This window comes from Amblyomma maculatum, chromosome 7 (genome assembly GCF_055883805.1).
Source record: "Amblyomma maculatum isolate TAMU_Amacu chromosome 7, ASM5588380v1, whole genome shotgun sequence".
Taxonomy (NCBI): Eukaryota; Metazoa; Arthropoda; class Arachnida; order Ixodida; family Ixodidae; genus Amblyomma; species Amblyomma maculatum.
In genome coordinates this window covers 139044615-139060549 of record NC_139350.1, presented here as the reverse complement: position 1 = coordinate 139060549, position 15935 = coordinate 139044615, and the positions used below count along the sequence as shown (strand labels likewise).

General features: G+C 47.6%; 1 protein-coding gene across 1 annotated transcript; it reads right to left on the bottom strand.

The window, feature by feature from the left end:
* Positions 1–14589: 14589 nt before the first annotated feature.
* Positions 14590–15715, bottom strand: LOC146184858 (uncharacterized). Its single transcript, XM_084608635.1, has one exon. It carries the CDS (start codon positions 15713–15715, stop codon positions 14597–14599), a length of 1119 nt encoding a protein of 372 aa, XP_084464761.1. The 3' UTR covers positions 14590–14596.
* Positions 15716–15935: the final 220 nt, after the last annotated feature.

Sequence of the window (15935 nt, the reverse complement as noted above, 5' to 3'; positions counted from 1 at the left end):
TGTTGAACCTCGAATGATGAGCTGTTTATCATGCCGTACTGCTCAATCAAGAAGATAGCAAAAAATAAGTAAAAAAAATAAACGTCATTTTTTTTACTTATTTGTGGATGCTCTGAACAGAACTTGCATTCATTACACGCCATTCTGCTCCAAACAAGTGGCCGAGCGGCTGGCTACTCCCTGTTACCTACCCCTGTCAAAACTTAATTTTGTAGCAGAGGACTTGAAAGTACCGTTAAAAAGGCATTAAGGATCGTAAAAAAAAAAAAAAAAAAACCCAAGGAAAACTACCATTCAAGTCGGGATTCAAATCCTGACTTTTTCTTTCTTTCTTTCTTTCGTTGAAAGAACGGCCTGCCTCAAGGCAGGACGTTCTTTTAACGAAAGAAAAAATTAGATTTGCTACAATTCTGATATATGACAGAGAGGAATGTGTACTAGAAACTGTAGATCGCTTGTTGTGCCGTGCTGTGAGGGAGTTTCCATTCTCATAGCTTTGTCACCGCATCAGCGACCGCGTGCTATCTGCCATCTTTTCCTTTATCGTCGAGAAAAGTGGCAACCGCCTCACCAGAAAACAGCTAAGCTCTTCAAAAGCCGTCTGCTTAATATAAGCGCCTGCGGCGTTTTCAGGCCCTGGTAATCGCGTTCTCGAGTTTTCAGGCTTGTCGCTTGTTTATTTTTTTAATTTTTTTTTGGGGGGGAGGGGGCTTTATTGTTCTTCTTAGACTCCATCTTCATTCATTCCTATTCTTCTCCCATACTCGTTCCATCCTTCTCGGCCGCTCAATTCCCCGCAGCTTTTTTTTTTTTCTCAGCCACCCTAGCTTAGTGCGTTCTAGGCTCGCCTTTGTGAAGCTGTGCCATACTTGGGAGGAGGGTTGTTCGACACAAATGTTTTTTCTATTTTTCTACATTTTTACTATGTTTTTACTCCCCCCCCCCCCCCCCCCCCCCAATCATTGTTTGCTCGGCCTTTACCAACTGCGCGCGCTTCTCCTGTCGTCTTCCGTTTCGCATGTTTCCAGCCTAGAAATAAACGCCCAGCGGGCGGCCAGGGCTCGTTCCCGCATCTCTCCGTCTTGTGTCGTGTAGCTCTCGCCTTGTTTGCGCTTCGATAAGTCACTCCAGCTGGCTGAAACGGCCACCATTGCACTGCGCAGGCCGCCTTTTTCAAGCGTGTGCCCTGCCCAGGCGGCTGCACAGGTCACTACAAAAATGTCCCGGCGCTCACTCGTGGCGCTGCCTGTTCGCCGCGAGTTCTGCCCTCTGGGTTTCTGCCTGGTGCCCATGCGACAATACGGGAGCGCTCAATGCGCCCGCATTACGCTTCTTATCTTATATTCATATATTTTCATCTTTGCTTTTATGCATTTCATTGCTCATTAAATATTATTTGCTCCCGTGCACATGGGCCAGAAGATCAAATCAGTCGATATTGTCTACCATAAACCCTGACTGCCCATTGGAAGGTCAAATTCTAAAGTTAAAGCTCCGCTACATTGGTCATCTGATGAGAAGAGAGGAGTCGCTGGAGAAAGATTTGATGTTGGGAAAGGTTGAGGGTCGTCGGAGAAGGGGTAGGCAGCAAACGCGATGGTTAGATGACATCCTCGAGGCGCTGCAGATGAAGTTATGGGATGGTAGGAAGATAGAGACAAAAGATAGTGGCGTGATATGGTCCATGGGTCACGAAGAGTCGGACACGATTGAACGACTGAACTGAACTGAACTGCACATGTCGTTAAGTGGTTTGCTTCATTTGTTTTCCTTGAGTCGTTCTCGCTCACCGCCTCTTCCGATCTCTTCTGACTGATCTCTTCCTTTGTGTATATGCGTGTCGCGTCCTATTCGGAGATGTTCCTGGAAAAGCGATCAATATGTATACGGTCTGCAGTTTGGACCTGAGCTCCTTGTTTCGTTTGCCCTTTCGACATTTATTCGTCTACGTATCCTCATATCACTGGTGCCGCTAATTAAGGAAAGTCCAGAGTTGGCAAAATCTTGCACAGCACCTAAATAAACCGTTACGATCCTTTTAATAAAATCCGAACGTTTTGTATCCGCACAAAAGCCGCCTGGTTTGTTGACCATCGATGCGATGGCATAAATTTCGGGTGAAGTCCCTACGCTAGTGTACGATGTCATAGAGCATGTAAAAGCATATGTATAGATGAAAGAGACTTCCTATGACCTTGTCAGATATTACTCATAGCCATACCATGACTTGTAGTTATAATTTAGTGTGTGATGGCACAGTATTTACAAACTACCCTAGAGTAGGGCATGAAGAAAGTACAAACTTGTGTCAACTTGACAGATAGCCATAATCATGACACTTAGTCAGAATTCAACGTAGCACAACTCAGCACTTTAGAATACAGCGTACTGTAGATGCAAAATCTCTACAAACATTATACACAGTCATGATTTCACCGCCGGGGGGGCGTAGTGGTTACGGCGCTCGACTACTCTTCCCAAGTATGCGGGATCGAATCCCGGCCTCAGCGGCCGCTTTTCGATGTCAGCGAACAGCAAGACGCCTGTCTGCTGTACGATTTGTTGGGCGAAATTTCCGGAGTCCTCCACTAGTCATAATTCAACGTAGCCTGAGTTGCTTTCGATGGTTAAACCCCTGTGATGTCTGCGGTCACGTCTGCGAGGGCGCCAGCGTGGCTTCATTTCCAGGGGCATTTGAGGAAGCGGATATCAACCTGGACATAGCAACAGGCCTGCCTCGGCGATGGCGGTCAAGGCCCTGCGCGAAGCAACAAGCTCGCGTGGCATCGGATACCCTGGTGTGGCGAACGGTTCGGGAGTCTGCCCTTGAAATTACGCTCTTCCCAAGGGCAGCGGTGGAAGAAAAGAGGCATGCATCACCGGCCCCGCATTGTGGTCGGTTTACCGTTACCAAGAGCACGCCTGAGAGAACAGACGCGCCGATAATATGATATCCCCGCTTCCGCAGCGTCAAGAACCAGGTCTACCGGTGGGAAGCTGGTGACGTTTTCGTCGACGTGCCGTGGCCTACGTGAAGGAATTCGGAAGGCGGGTCTTCATAGTGCTGTGGGCAAAAATGCCGATTGGTGCTCTTTGATTGGCCAGTGCTGAAGAACAAGGGATTCCCTATCTAGGTACCTAGCGACAAGACAGTGTATAAAAACTGGGGTCTGACCATTGCTGGGGACATTGGGAGACTTTCTCTAAAATCTCTACCATCATGTAAATACATTTGCACTGCTCCTCGCTTCCGTGGCGCCTCGTCGCCTCGCCTCGCTGGCCTTCGCTACCTTCGGCTTCGGGCCTGCCGGCGTCGCAACAACTGGTGGCAGCGGTGGGATCGAGCCTGGCTGACCAACGGAAGACAGCACGCCGAGATCGCAGAGACTGGCAGTTACGGACTGGTGAGTGCTGGCATTGCTTTTTGAGTACCAGGCTGTTAAGATAGAGGTGTAATCTTCTCTCTGGTGAGGCCAGCCGCAGAAGCGTAAATTGAAGTACTTCTGGGTGGAGGCCACGGCATTGTCGCACTGCTGTCAGTTATGGATCTGAAGCTACTACTCAAGACTCAGCTCATAAGTCTGAGTAAGGAGCTAGGCGTTAGGATTAGTCCAGAGATGACGAAATCCAAGATTATAGTGGCAATAGAATTTTCGGACATCGAAAGCGGACTAATAGAGGAAGCATTGTAAGAGATTCAGAGAGGTCAAGCGGCAGAGAGAAAACAGCTGGAGCTGGAAGTTGAGAAACTTCGCTTGGAAGTTGAGCTCAAAAAGACGATTGGTGTTCAGTCAGTAGAGGCCGTTGCACGACAAGATCTTTATGACCTATCAAAACTGTTACAGCCCTTCAAAGTTGGGCAAGACATAGGCCTCTATCTGGTTAATTTTGAGAGAGCTTGCGAGAAAGCATAGTTTGGACGCTGCTCTTGGCCGCAACGTTTGTTGAGCTTGCTACCGTGCGAGGCAGCGGACGTAATCGCTAGATTCTCTGCAGAGGACTCTGACGACTACGATAAAGTTAAGGAGAGCCTGCTCAAGAGATTTCGTCTGTCGTCAGAGGCTTTCAGGAAAAAGATTTCGGAGCATTACGAAAAGTCAAGGTGCCAGATATGCAGAGTTTGCCTATGAGTGGAAGGCAAATCTGATAGAATGGATGAAAGGCGCCAAAGTCCATGATGAGTATAGCAAGGCTCTCGAAGTCATCGCTATCGAGCAGTTTCTTTCGAAGGCTCCGGAGCCAATGAAACTGGATCCTGGACAGGACGACTGTCAGCTCGGTGCAGGCAGTGGCCGAATTGGCGGATGAATATGTGTCCCACCGAGAGAACATACGAGACGAGGTTTGTTCCGCTAATCCGGTAGACAAAGGGAAGAGCTCGACAGAACGCCAAGGGAGAGCGGGAATTAAGCCTAAAAGTGGAACAGTAGATGCTACAAGGAAGCCTACTAAAGTTGAAAAGTCAGATAATGAGTCGGAAAAAAAGGAGGTTGATGACCGCTCAAAGAAAAATATTTTTGAGGCGCGGAAGCCGCTCACGTGCTACAACTGTCGCGAAAGCGGGCACATCGCTGCTGGATGTCGAAAACCAAGAGTCACATTTGCTTACGCATGCGATTCAGCGACAAATGAGGAGCTGCTCAGTCCATATCTCTTCAGTCTCACTGTGAACGGAAAAACGTGTCGGGTGCTCAGGGACAGTGGAGCGACAATTGATGTTGTGCATCCGGACTACGTTAAACTCAGTACAACGGCAAATGCGCCTGGATCAAATCTATACTGGAGGAAGCAAGTGTTTGTCTCCCACTAGCGGATGTGGTCATCAGTGGACCGTTTGGTGATGTTCGAACTGAGGCGGCGGTTTCAAACAAGCTACCACCCCAGTACCCATATTTGTTCTCTAACCAGACGGACCGACTTCTTAAAGAGGAAGGTAAAAGTTTGACAGGCGTTGTTCAGGTTCTCACGAGAGCTAAGGCGCGTGCTCTAGCTGCGAAGTTGCAGATAAGAGAGCCGAACTCAAGAGAGGATGTAGTAGAAACACCTGAGACATGTGTGCAGCCTGTAACTTTGTAGAAGTGCGGTCAAAAAGAGAGTGAGGCTATGGAGCAAAACAGACAAAATAATGAACTTGAAAAGCAACCGCCCACACCACTCCGCGAAGGAACGGAGAAAGCTAGTTCAAACAAGCCAGGGCGATCAGAAAGCAAAGTGATCGAATATGAGGGACTGTTTCTGCTTCCGCCATCAGATTCGCTAGACCGAATTCTGGGGAAGGCAACCAGAGAGGCTCTTATTACAGAACAGGCAGAAGATCCGACTCTAAAGGATATCTGGCCCACGGCAAAGGAAGGAGTCGCTCGTAAAAATGTTACCTTCCCGGTGAGAAATGAAATACTGTATCGACACTACAGCTGCAACAAAGACCGTGTCTTTGACCAGTTGGTAGTGCCAACCAAGTATCGGGCCGAAAACTTGTCTCTTTGTCACGGAGAAAGTTGGGCTGGACACTTGGGGGTCCGCAAGACAAAAAACCGTTTGTTATCAGAGTTTTATTGGCCGGGTTGCTTCAAGGACGTTGAAGACTATGTCAGGGCATGCGACACTTGTCAGAGTGGGGAAGCCGCACGATAAGAGTAAGGCTCCGCTCAAACTGGTGCCGATAATTTCGGAGCGCTTTCGCCAGCTAGTAGTAGATATCGTTGGGCCGCTCCTATTGACAAAATCAGGTTATCGGTACTTGCTGACCGCTATTTGTCCAGCCACAAAGTTTCCGGAGGCCATTCCCATTAAAAAGCAGACCTCGGTGGAAGTAGTAAATGCACTGATGTCCATTTTCTCAAGGGTAGGATTTCCACAGGAAATTCAAAGCGACCAGGTCACCATGTTCACTAGTGTTCTTACCTCGGGTTTCCTAGAGAAATGTGGAATTAAGATAATTCACAGCTCTGTTTATCACCCACAGTCGAACAGCGTTGAACGGTATCACTCAGTGATGAAGCGAATACTGCAAGCGCTAATCTTTGAAAAGAAACGCCAGTGCGACGCATGTATTCCGGCTATACTGTTTGCTTTACGCACTGTCACTCATGAGGCGACCGGATTTATTCCGTCTGAGCTCGTGCACGGGCGGACCTTGCGCTCACCTTTACGCCTTCTAAGAGAATCATGGGAGTCGAAAGACACAGATCCAACAGTAGTTGAATACATCTTGGACTAACTAGGAAGGCTTCACCGCTGCCGAGAAATCGCAGAAGCAAACATGAAAAGGCACACACAAGGGCGAAAAGTTATTACGACCGTAATTCGAAGCTGAGGTCGTATCAGGAAGGAGAACAAGTCCTTGTACTGCGATCAACTCAATTAAATAAGATCGAGGTTCAATGGGAAGGGCCATTCACAGTTGTGAAGAAGCTTTCCGAAACAAACTACGCCATTGTGCGGAAAGGAAGGCGCAGAGATATAATGATTTATCATCACACAACCTCATTAAACTATATGTGGCAGAGGTTCAGGCAATTAATGTGGCCTGATATGTTAGGGAGGAACTAATTACGAAACTTTCTCAAATGTACGGTCCTAAAGAAAGTATTGAGGCTGACGACGTTATGAAAGTGGCAGCGCCTGCTGAAAGCCTGACCGAAACGCAGTGGAAATATTGCACAGTTTAATCTCGGAATACGATGGTCTCTTCTCTGAGAGACCGGGGCGGACCACGCTCGTCGCTCATGATATCGAGCTAACTTCTGAAGTACCCGTAAAGTTACGGCCTTACAGACTGGCTCCGCGACAACAGGAGATACTAAAGGCGGAGGTAGAACGCATGCTCGAACTGGGAGTTATTGAACCATGCGAAAGTGCCTACGCGTCATCTGTGATACTAGTAGAAGTTCCGGGAAAAGACCCTCGTTCTTGCATAGATTATCGAAAGTTAAATGCAATAACAAAAGATCAAACATACCCGATGCCAAACATTGGAAGAGCGCGTAGAGAAAGTAAGCACGGCGAACTACGTGTCCGCTCTGGATTTAGTCCTAGGCTACTGGCAAGTGCCTTTGACCCAACGAGCTAGCCAGTATACCGCTTTCGTCACACCTATGGGCACCTTCAGACCTCTCGCGCTGGGTTTCGGCCTAAAGAATGCACCGTTCTGTTTTTCCAGACTCATAGACCAAGTGCTGAAGGGTGCCGTGAGTTACGCTCTCCCATACTTAGATGATATAGCTATATTTTCAGCTACTTGGGGAGAACATCTTTCTCACCTTCGCGACATTTTCGGCCGTTTGAAGGTGCAGGTCTTACAGTGAAGCCCGCAAAGTGCCAACTGGCGCTAGCAGAAGTGAGATACTGAGGGAATGTCGTGGGACAAGGTAAAAGGAGGCCAGATGATTTGAAAGTTGCAGCAGTCTGGATTCCCACAGCCGCAAAACAAAACTGGAATAAGAGCATTCCTGGGGCTTACAGGGTCTTATCAAAGATACATACCCCATTACTCTGAATTTGCCGCTCCTCTGACCGATGCTCTGAGAAAAAACGCTCCGGAAAGGGTACGGTGGAGCAAAGAAATAGACAGCGCTTTTGAGGCGCTTAAGGCAGCTCATTTAAGCTCCCCTGTACTGCGTGCACCGAGATATGATCGACCCTTTACTGTTCAATGTGATGCGAGTAACCGTGGTTTAGGGGTGATTCTATGTCAATTAAGAAGACGAAAATGGAAATGAACATCCGGTGCTCTTCGCTAGCAGGAAGGTAACAGCGAGAGAAGAGGCCTATAGTGCATGTGAAAAAGAGTGTGCTTGCCTGGTTAGGGCTTCCCAAAAACTGGCATGCTACCTCTACGGAACCCCTTTCGTCTTTGTAACTGATCACTGGCCGCTGATATGGCTGTCACAAATGTCAGGCAAAAACCCTCGATCGCTGAGATGGAGCCTCGCGTTCCAAGATTTATGTTTCACCGTGCGATACAGAAAAGGAAAGGCAAATGCTAATGTCGATGGCTCGAGCCGTGCCTATTGATTCTTAACGAGTGGGCAAAGAAATATTCTTTGATGTAACACAAAGTGTTTATGTGATGTTATTTTGTCTTTATAACCTAGTGAGTTGCTTGTTGTTCAAATTTACCCGCAGTGCGACAGTGACCGCGATTACGATGAGGGGCAGAACTTTTTCTAATCACATCACAGCCTGGTTGCCGAAAATGTTTTGCTGGCGCTTGCTTTGTCTGTGGCGTCAGCCTTTGCAATTTAGGTGTGATGCACCTCTTGAACGAAGACGCTGATCTCTTACGTCAAGCAGCTGCCACTTCTCGCCATCCGAGATCATCCCGTCGGCGGAGGAGCCGTGATGTCTGTGCGGTCACGTCTACGAGGGCGCCAGTGTGTCTTCATTTCCAGGGGCACTTGAGGAAGCGGATATCAACCTGGGCATAGCAACAGGCCTGCCTCGATGACGGCGGTCAAGGCCCTGCGCGAAGCAACAAGCTCGCGTTTCATCGGATACTCAGGTGCGGCGAACGCTCCGGGAGTCTGCCCTTGAAATTACGCTCTTCCCAAGGGCAGCGGTAGAAGAAAAGAGGCATGCATCGCCGGCCCCGCATTGTGGTCGGTTTACCGTTACCAAGACCATGCCTGACAGAACAGACACGCCGATAATATGATATCCTCGCTTCCGCAGCGTCAAGAACCAGGTCTACCGGTGGGAAGCTGGTGACGTTTTCGTCGACGTGCCGTGGCCTACGTGAAGGAATTCGGAAGGCGGGTCTTCATGGTGCTGTGGGCAAAAATGCCGATTGGTGCTCTCCGATTGGCCAGTGCTGAAGAACAAAGGATTCCCTATCTAGGTACCTAGCGACAAGACAGTGTATAAATACCGGGGTCTGACCATTGCTGGGGACATTGTGCGACTTTCACTAAAATCTCTTCCATCATGTAAATACATTTGCACTGCTCCTCGCTTCCGTGGTGCCTCGTCGCCTCGCCTCGCTGGCCTTCGCTACCTTCGGCTTCGGCCCTGCCGGCGTCGCAACACCCCACACACCAAACAAAACAATCATGATTCATATTCACATTCGCGATAATGACTCGTATTGTTCATACAATGTAGCATGCATCAGTACATTACAATGTCCTGCACGTCTAGATGTTAAGCACGTACGAACTTAATACAGCGGGGGCATGTTATCCTCATCAAATAACATTTAGAGGCAATCTCGTACACGCGCTACACACTAGAAAACTGTCAATCGTGTGCGCATACAAATACACATCCACGCCGTCGTATAAACAGCGTTTAACAAGATTCTCATTTAATGCTTCTATAAGGACCACTCCTCTGCCGACAATTCCAGGTCATATTCAATCGCTTGGCGCTATATTCCGTGGCGATAATGAGTAATATACCTGTAACACACCACTAGCCAAAGCAGAAGCGGCGGCGCTGACATCGTTATTTTCATATTCGGCCACGAACGTCGACTTGGTTCACCAGCCGCAGAGCAAAAGACTTTGAAGAGCGCAATAATTCGGCAGTAGAACACTGGTACACAATGCTAATCCCTCCATATGGCGATACTGTCTTCTGCCAACCATGCGGGATGAAGGAGAGGACGTAATATACGTGGTTTCAAGGAATAATTGCTGTTATCCGGAAATTTTGCAGCACTCCACTTAGCTCTTCGGCATTTTTATTGCGTTAGCAATACTACTCCAGGTTTCACCTCGTCGCGTAGCACCGGCCGTAGCCACAGTTGAGCCGAGCAGTCGATTAAGCAGGTGGTGCGCCGTTTCCCAGAGGAGACGAAGACGAAGCATACGAAGACGAAGGCTAGGATGAAGAAGAAGAAGAAGACGAAGAAGGCGAACGCTCGGTCACCCGCAGCTAGCGCTTTCGCTCCACATTCGGTTCAGCAGCGTTGAACCCTTCTCATTTATATGTAGGCTGGTAGCTCACGCTCTCGCGTCATACTCTTAAAAGATGAGCTTAAGTGCCCCCAATGATGTAGCAGCTTCCACTGATAGGGCGTGATAGGGAAATAATGTAGCAGGTGTAGTGTGGTAATTTTCGGCTTCTTAGACACTGCCATGCATCGCGTGCTGGCGCGCTCGAGGACGAAGAAGTTGGTCGCTGCCTTGCTAGTTCGCCACGCCTGACGCTCCGCTGCGAGTTCCTCCTGAGCGGCTATATCCATCTGAATAAACACACCCCTACAATTGGTGCAGGTGCTGCTGGGTACGTTCCCATCCACCCTGGAACTTAGAAGCCGCACGTTGACCACTGCTTCCACCATGCCAGACGAGACCACCTCGACATCGGCGCCCCTACCAACCACGGTACTGTGCTCTGGCGTTCTACGGCAGCGTGATCCATGCCTCTTCAGTGGCACGGCTGACCAAGACGTCGACGACTGGTTGTCGGCGTATGAACGTGTCAGCAGTTATAACAGATGGGACGACACTATTAAGCTAAGTAACGTAATCTTTTACCTGACCGACGTGGCGAACCTCTGGTTTCGCAATCATGAGGCAGACCTGCCACCTTGGTCTGCATTTAAGAAGAATTTTTCGGAAGTGTTTGGCCGTCCTGCAGTTCGCAAACTCCGAGCAGAACAACGCTTGCGTGAGCGCACACAGCATGCCGAAGAGTCATTCACAAGTTATATAGAGGACATCGTTGACCTGTGCAAACGTGTCGACCCAGTAATGTCCGAAGAGGCTAAGATCGGACACATCTTGAAAGAATGCCGCATCATTCACCGCACCGCAACTTCTTACCACCCTCAGACGAATGGCCTGACCGAGCGCTTCAATCGTACTCTGAGTGACATGCTGGCCATGTACGTCAACGACGCTCATTCCAACTGGGACCAAGTTCTTCCCTTCGTAACCTACGCGTACAATACTGCGATACAGACCACCACTGGATTCTCTCTCTTCTTTCTTCTTTACGGACGCGAGCCAACCTGTACAATGGACGCGCTCTTTCCCTACCGCCCTGATGTCTCTGAATCGACGCCACTCTCGGACGCCGCCCAGTACGCAGAAGAATGCCGTCAGCTCGCCCGTTCGCTTACAACAGAAAACCAGTGGCAACAAAAACACCACCGCGACACCGGCGAGCCTTCTACACATGCACCTAACTGCCTGGTATGGCTCTGGGTCCCTGCCACAACCACCGGCCTTTCAAAGAAGCTTCTTGCTCGATATCATGGTCCGTACCGAGTCCTCCAATAAACATCTCCTGTCAACTACGTAGTTGAGCCTGTTACGCCCTCTGCGGACCTGCGCCGCCGTGGACGCGAAACAGTTCATGTCAACCGAATCAATCCATACTACGATCCGTCTGTTCTGTCGGCTCCATAAGCCGCCAGGATGGCTCCTTCTCTACCCGGGGGGAAAATGTAGTGTGGTAATTTTCGTCTTCTTAGCCACTGCCATGCATCGCGTGCTGGCGCGCTCGAGGACGAAGAAGTTGGTCGCTGCCTTGCTGGTTCGCCACGCCTGACGCTCCCCTGCGAGTTCCTCCTGAGCGGCTATATCCATCTGAATAAACACACCCCTACACAGGCAAAATAATCTTCCTCTGTGGCTATCGCAATTCGACTAGGGTTAACCAGAGTTAAATCACAACTTATGTTTTATTTCATAACACACCACTAATTGAAACTAAACGACCACGTTTCATTTCATTTTTCATTTCATTTTATGTCCTTAAAGGCCCCAGGAAGGGGTATTACATAAGGGGTGGGAAACATTATAAAAACATTGTTATTGTACATATTTTTTTTACATTTTCTAGGAACTTTGATGAGCATGTGATAACAGCGATGTCACCTGGAAGGCAGTTCCAGTCTGCAGCTGCGCGGGGAAAAATGAATTCGAAAAGGTAACGGTGCGTGACAATGGACGGGCGACGGGCAGGCGATGACTGGTGCGGGGTGATATGCGTGCTGGGGGAAGAGTATAAGGGGCGGCCCGCATGGGACTGTTGAATATTTTGTGGAATAAAGAAAGGCTTGAAGTGCGACGACGGAGAGATAGTGATGATAAACCTGAGGCTGTTTTTAGGGCAGAGACACTAACGTCATAAGAATACAGGGCATGGATGAACCTGGCAGCGCGATTTTGAACGGACTCGAGAGAATTAATGAGGTAAGCTTGATGGGGGTTCCAAATGGGTGACGCGAATTCCAGTTTAGACCTGACGAGTGAATTATAGGCTAAGAGTTTAACATGTTGAGGCGCGCAATGTAGATGACGTTTTAAGAATGCCAATGTTTTATTGGCCGATGATATTGGGTTAGTTACATGCAAATTCCAAGAAAGATCACTAGAAAGTGTTACGCCCAAATATTTATATGACTGAACAGGCTGTACGGGCACTCCAGAGATTACGTAGGAAAAAATAAGAGGATTACGACGACGGTGGAAGGATAAAAGTTTACATTTATGTGGGCTAAGTTCCATTAGCCAGTGGTCACACCAGTTATGTACAGCATTAACGGTCATTTTGTAGTGTTGATTGATCAGTGGGACCAGTGATAGTACGATAAAATACACAGTCGTCAGCAAACATGCGTATGTTAGAGGTTACATGTGTTGGTAGGTCATTAACGTATATAAGAAAAAGTAGGGGGCCAAGTACTGATCCCTGGGGAACACCTGACGTCACCGGAAGGGAGTTAGAGAACTTATTGTTAATAGTAACAAACTGGGAGCGATTAGTTAGAAACTCTTCAATCCATTTTAAAATGTTGGGGTGCAGATTTAATAGGGAAAGTTTTATCACTAAGCGTTTGTGGGGTGCTTTATCGAAGGCTTTAGCAAAATCTAAAAATATGACGTCGGGCCGTTGATTAGAATCCAGGTTAATTTGTAGGTCATGCACGAAAATAGCCAGTTGGGTTTCACAAGAGTAGCCCCTACGAAACCCATGCTGCGCGGGGTGAAAAAAGTTGTTAGAATCAAGGAAGGCCATGATATGGGTATAGATAACATGCTCCATGATTTTGCAGGGTACGCTGGTTAGAGAAATGGGGCGGTAATTTAATGGCGAGTTCTTGTTACCTGATTTAAAGACTGGAACGACCTTCCCACGTTTCCAATCGTTGGGTAGTTGGCCTGTGAGTAGTGACTGCGTGAACAACAATGACAATAAAGACGCACATGTGTCTTTGGTGTTTTTCAGTATTTTAGTGTTGATATTGTCGATACCGGCAGAAGATGACAGCTTCATGTTTTCTATCAATGATAAGATTCCTGCAGAAAAGAATATTAGGGGAGGCATAGGGTGGTGAATATACGTCTGTTGTAAAGGAAGAGGTGGCTCACATTCGTTAGTAAATACGGATGAAAACGCTTCATTAAATATATTGGCGCAGTCTGTATCAGAGATTGTTTCACCTGACTCATCAGCGATTGAAATTGTACGCGCATGTTGTGGATTAATGAGTTGCCAAAATTTCCGGGGGTTAGTGGTCAGCATTTTAGGTAAATCGGAATGAAAAAGATGCGTTTGGCTTCACGAATTTTCTTTAGGTATACTTTCTCGGTCTCGTAATACTTATTCCATGAATTGTCAGTGTGCTGTTTTTTAGCTGAGCGGTAAAGGCGTTTCTTTTTGTTTTCCAAACGTTTTAATGTGTTGGTGAATCATGGGTTTTGTTGGTTGTTTCGTACGGTCATTTTAGGAATAAATTTTTCAACCAATTCTTCAATTTTCCTTTTGAATAGTGACCAGTTGTCATGAACTGTTCTTTGGTTAAAGTTTGACTCAAAAAAAGTTGGAACGCGCGAAGACCGTTATTAATGGCAGTGCAGTTTCCCTTATCATATAGTTTAATTGTTTGCTTATTGATTATACGAGAAAGGGGTTTAATGGTGAAACATGCATGTATTATTTTGTGATCACTGATACCTGGATGATATGTGACAGGTTTAACATAATCAGGACGGTCCGTCAATATGAGATCGAGGGTATTAGCGCAGTCATGGGTTACACGAGTTGGTTCGGATATCATTTGTACGAGGTTGAAATTAAGGCAAATATCCAGAAATTCGTTAGCATCACTGTTACCCATAGCTGTTAGAGTCTCCCAATTGATGGTAGGAAAATTGAAATCGCCAAAGAGTAGGATGGTGGCATTAGGGTGCTTGATTCTGATTTCATTCAATGCATTGTTAAATTTACGAGGGAAATCTGAACTGTTATTAGGGGGGTTGTAGCAAACGCCAATGAGAACTGAGTGTGGTAAAGAGTGAAGTAAGATCCACAATATTTCGATATCTGATGACAAGTTAATGTATGTGCATGAAAGCTTCTGCCTAGTTGCAATGAGTACTCCCCCTCCCCTCTTGTCTTTACGGTCTTTGCGGAAAAGACGAAAATTTGGCAAGTCAGCTAGGACCTCCCTGTCAGAGATGCCAGAGTGCAGCCACGTTTCTGTCAAGATTAGTAAGTTGCTGGATGATGATAAGACCAGATTAGAAACGATGTCGCGCTTTGAAATAAAACTGCGGATATTCGTGAAAATCGCTGATAAAGAAAGAGTAGGTTACAGTGCATGTTTAGGACTGTTTGCCGAATGTTGACGGAATGACTGCTATTTAATCTCTTTTATGGTTTGTGAAGCTTCGTCGTAAGTGTAATGCTTAGGACCGATGTGCAGGGTTTTAAAACGCAAGGCGAATTTATCTGTTATTGTTCGTGCGTAGGTAACTAGCTGTTTTCGAATGTTACGGACCGCAGGGGAAAAGTCCTCAACAATGCTATAATTCGTGCCTTTAAGCTTTTTGCCATACGAGAGGATGGTTTCTTTGGTCTTGGATGATGAGAACTTTACAATGATTGGCCTTATGCGATCTGTGGAATAACGGCCGAGACGGTGAGCGCGCTCGATTTGATTCGGGTCAATTTCATAATCTAGATGCGTGGAGCAGTGGTGCATGATTGTTTGCTCTGAGTCCTGATAGTTTTCGGACGCATTAGTGTCAGGGATGTTATAAAATATCAGATTGTTGCGCCGGGAACGATTTTCTGCGTCATCAATGCGTTCTTCTAGTTTGATGATCTGCTGGCTCAGTTCAGTTGTTAATGTCTTCAGGCTGTCTATTTCAGAGTTAAGGGCAGAAAGAGTGGCGCAGTGCGATTCGAGGGTAATCATGCGTTTGTTTAAATCGGCTAAGGTTATGTCAGTTGTTTTGAGCTGTGCTTTGATGCCCTGCAAGTCGGAAATTAGCATTGCTTGTCCAGTTGTCAGTTTCTGCAGTTCGAACAGTATAGTCTCAGAATTCTCGGGCCCAGGGTTGGTCTCCACATCTCCCGACAAGAGTAGTAGTAAACGGATGGCACGTGAACAATCAACAACAACACTAGCGCAGCACTGCAAGCTCGGCAGCTGCATTAGGAAGTAATTACTAGTTTTTTTAGCGAAAAGAGAGCACTTGTTACCAACCTGCATTATGAAGACAAACGGATTAGTAGTCTGCGCTTTTGCACAGCTACCGAGCCCACAGAGCGGCGGCGACAGATGCGACACATTTATAGATGCTTCAGTCGATGATGGTTGTCTCGCTGGGGATGGCCATGCACGATCCAGGATGAGGTAATCCGGCGGCGGCGGCGCATGCAGGTCTGGGGCCGGTGACGTAGCAGGCAGGAAAGCTGCATTTTCATGGTGGCGAGTGGCCACGCGGAGTGGGGAACCAGGTGAAGCATGCATCAGGGTAACGAGCAGCAGGTGAACGGTGACTGTAAGCGCTTGCATTATGAAGACAAACGGATTAGTAGTCTGCGCTTTTGCACAGCTACCGAGCCCACCTACCGAGACGAAGACGAAGGCTAAGATGAAGAAGAAGAAGACGAAGAAGGCGAACGCTCGGTCACCCGCAGCTAGCGCTTTCGCTCCACATTCGGTTCAGCAGCGTTGAACCCTTCTCATT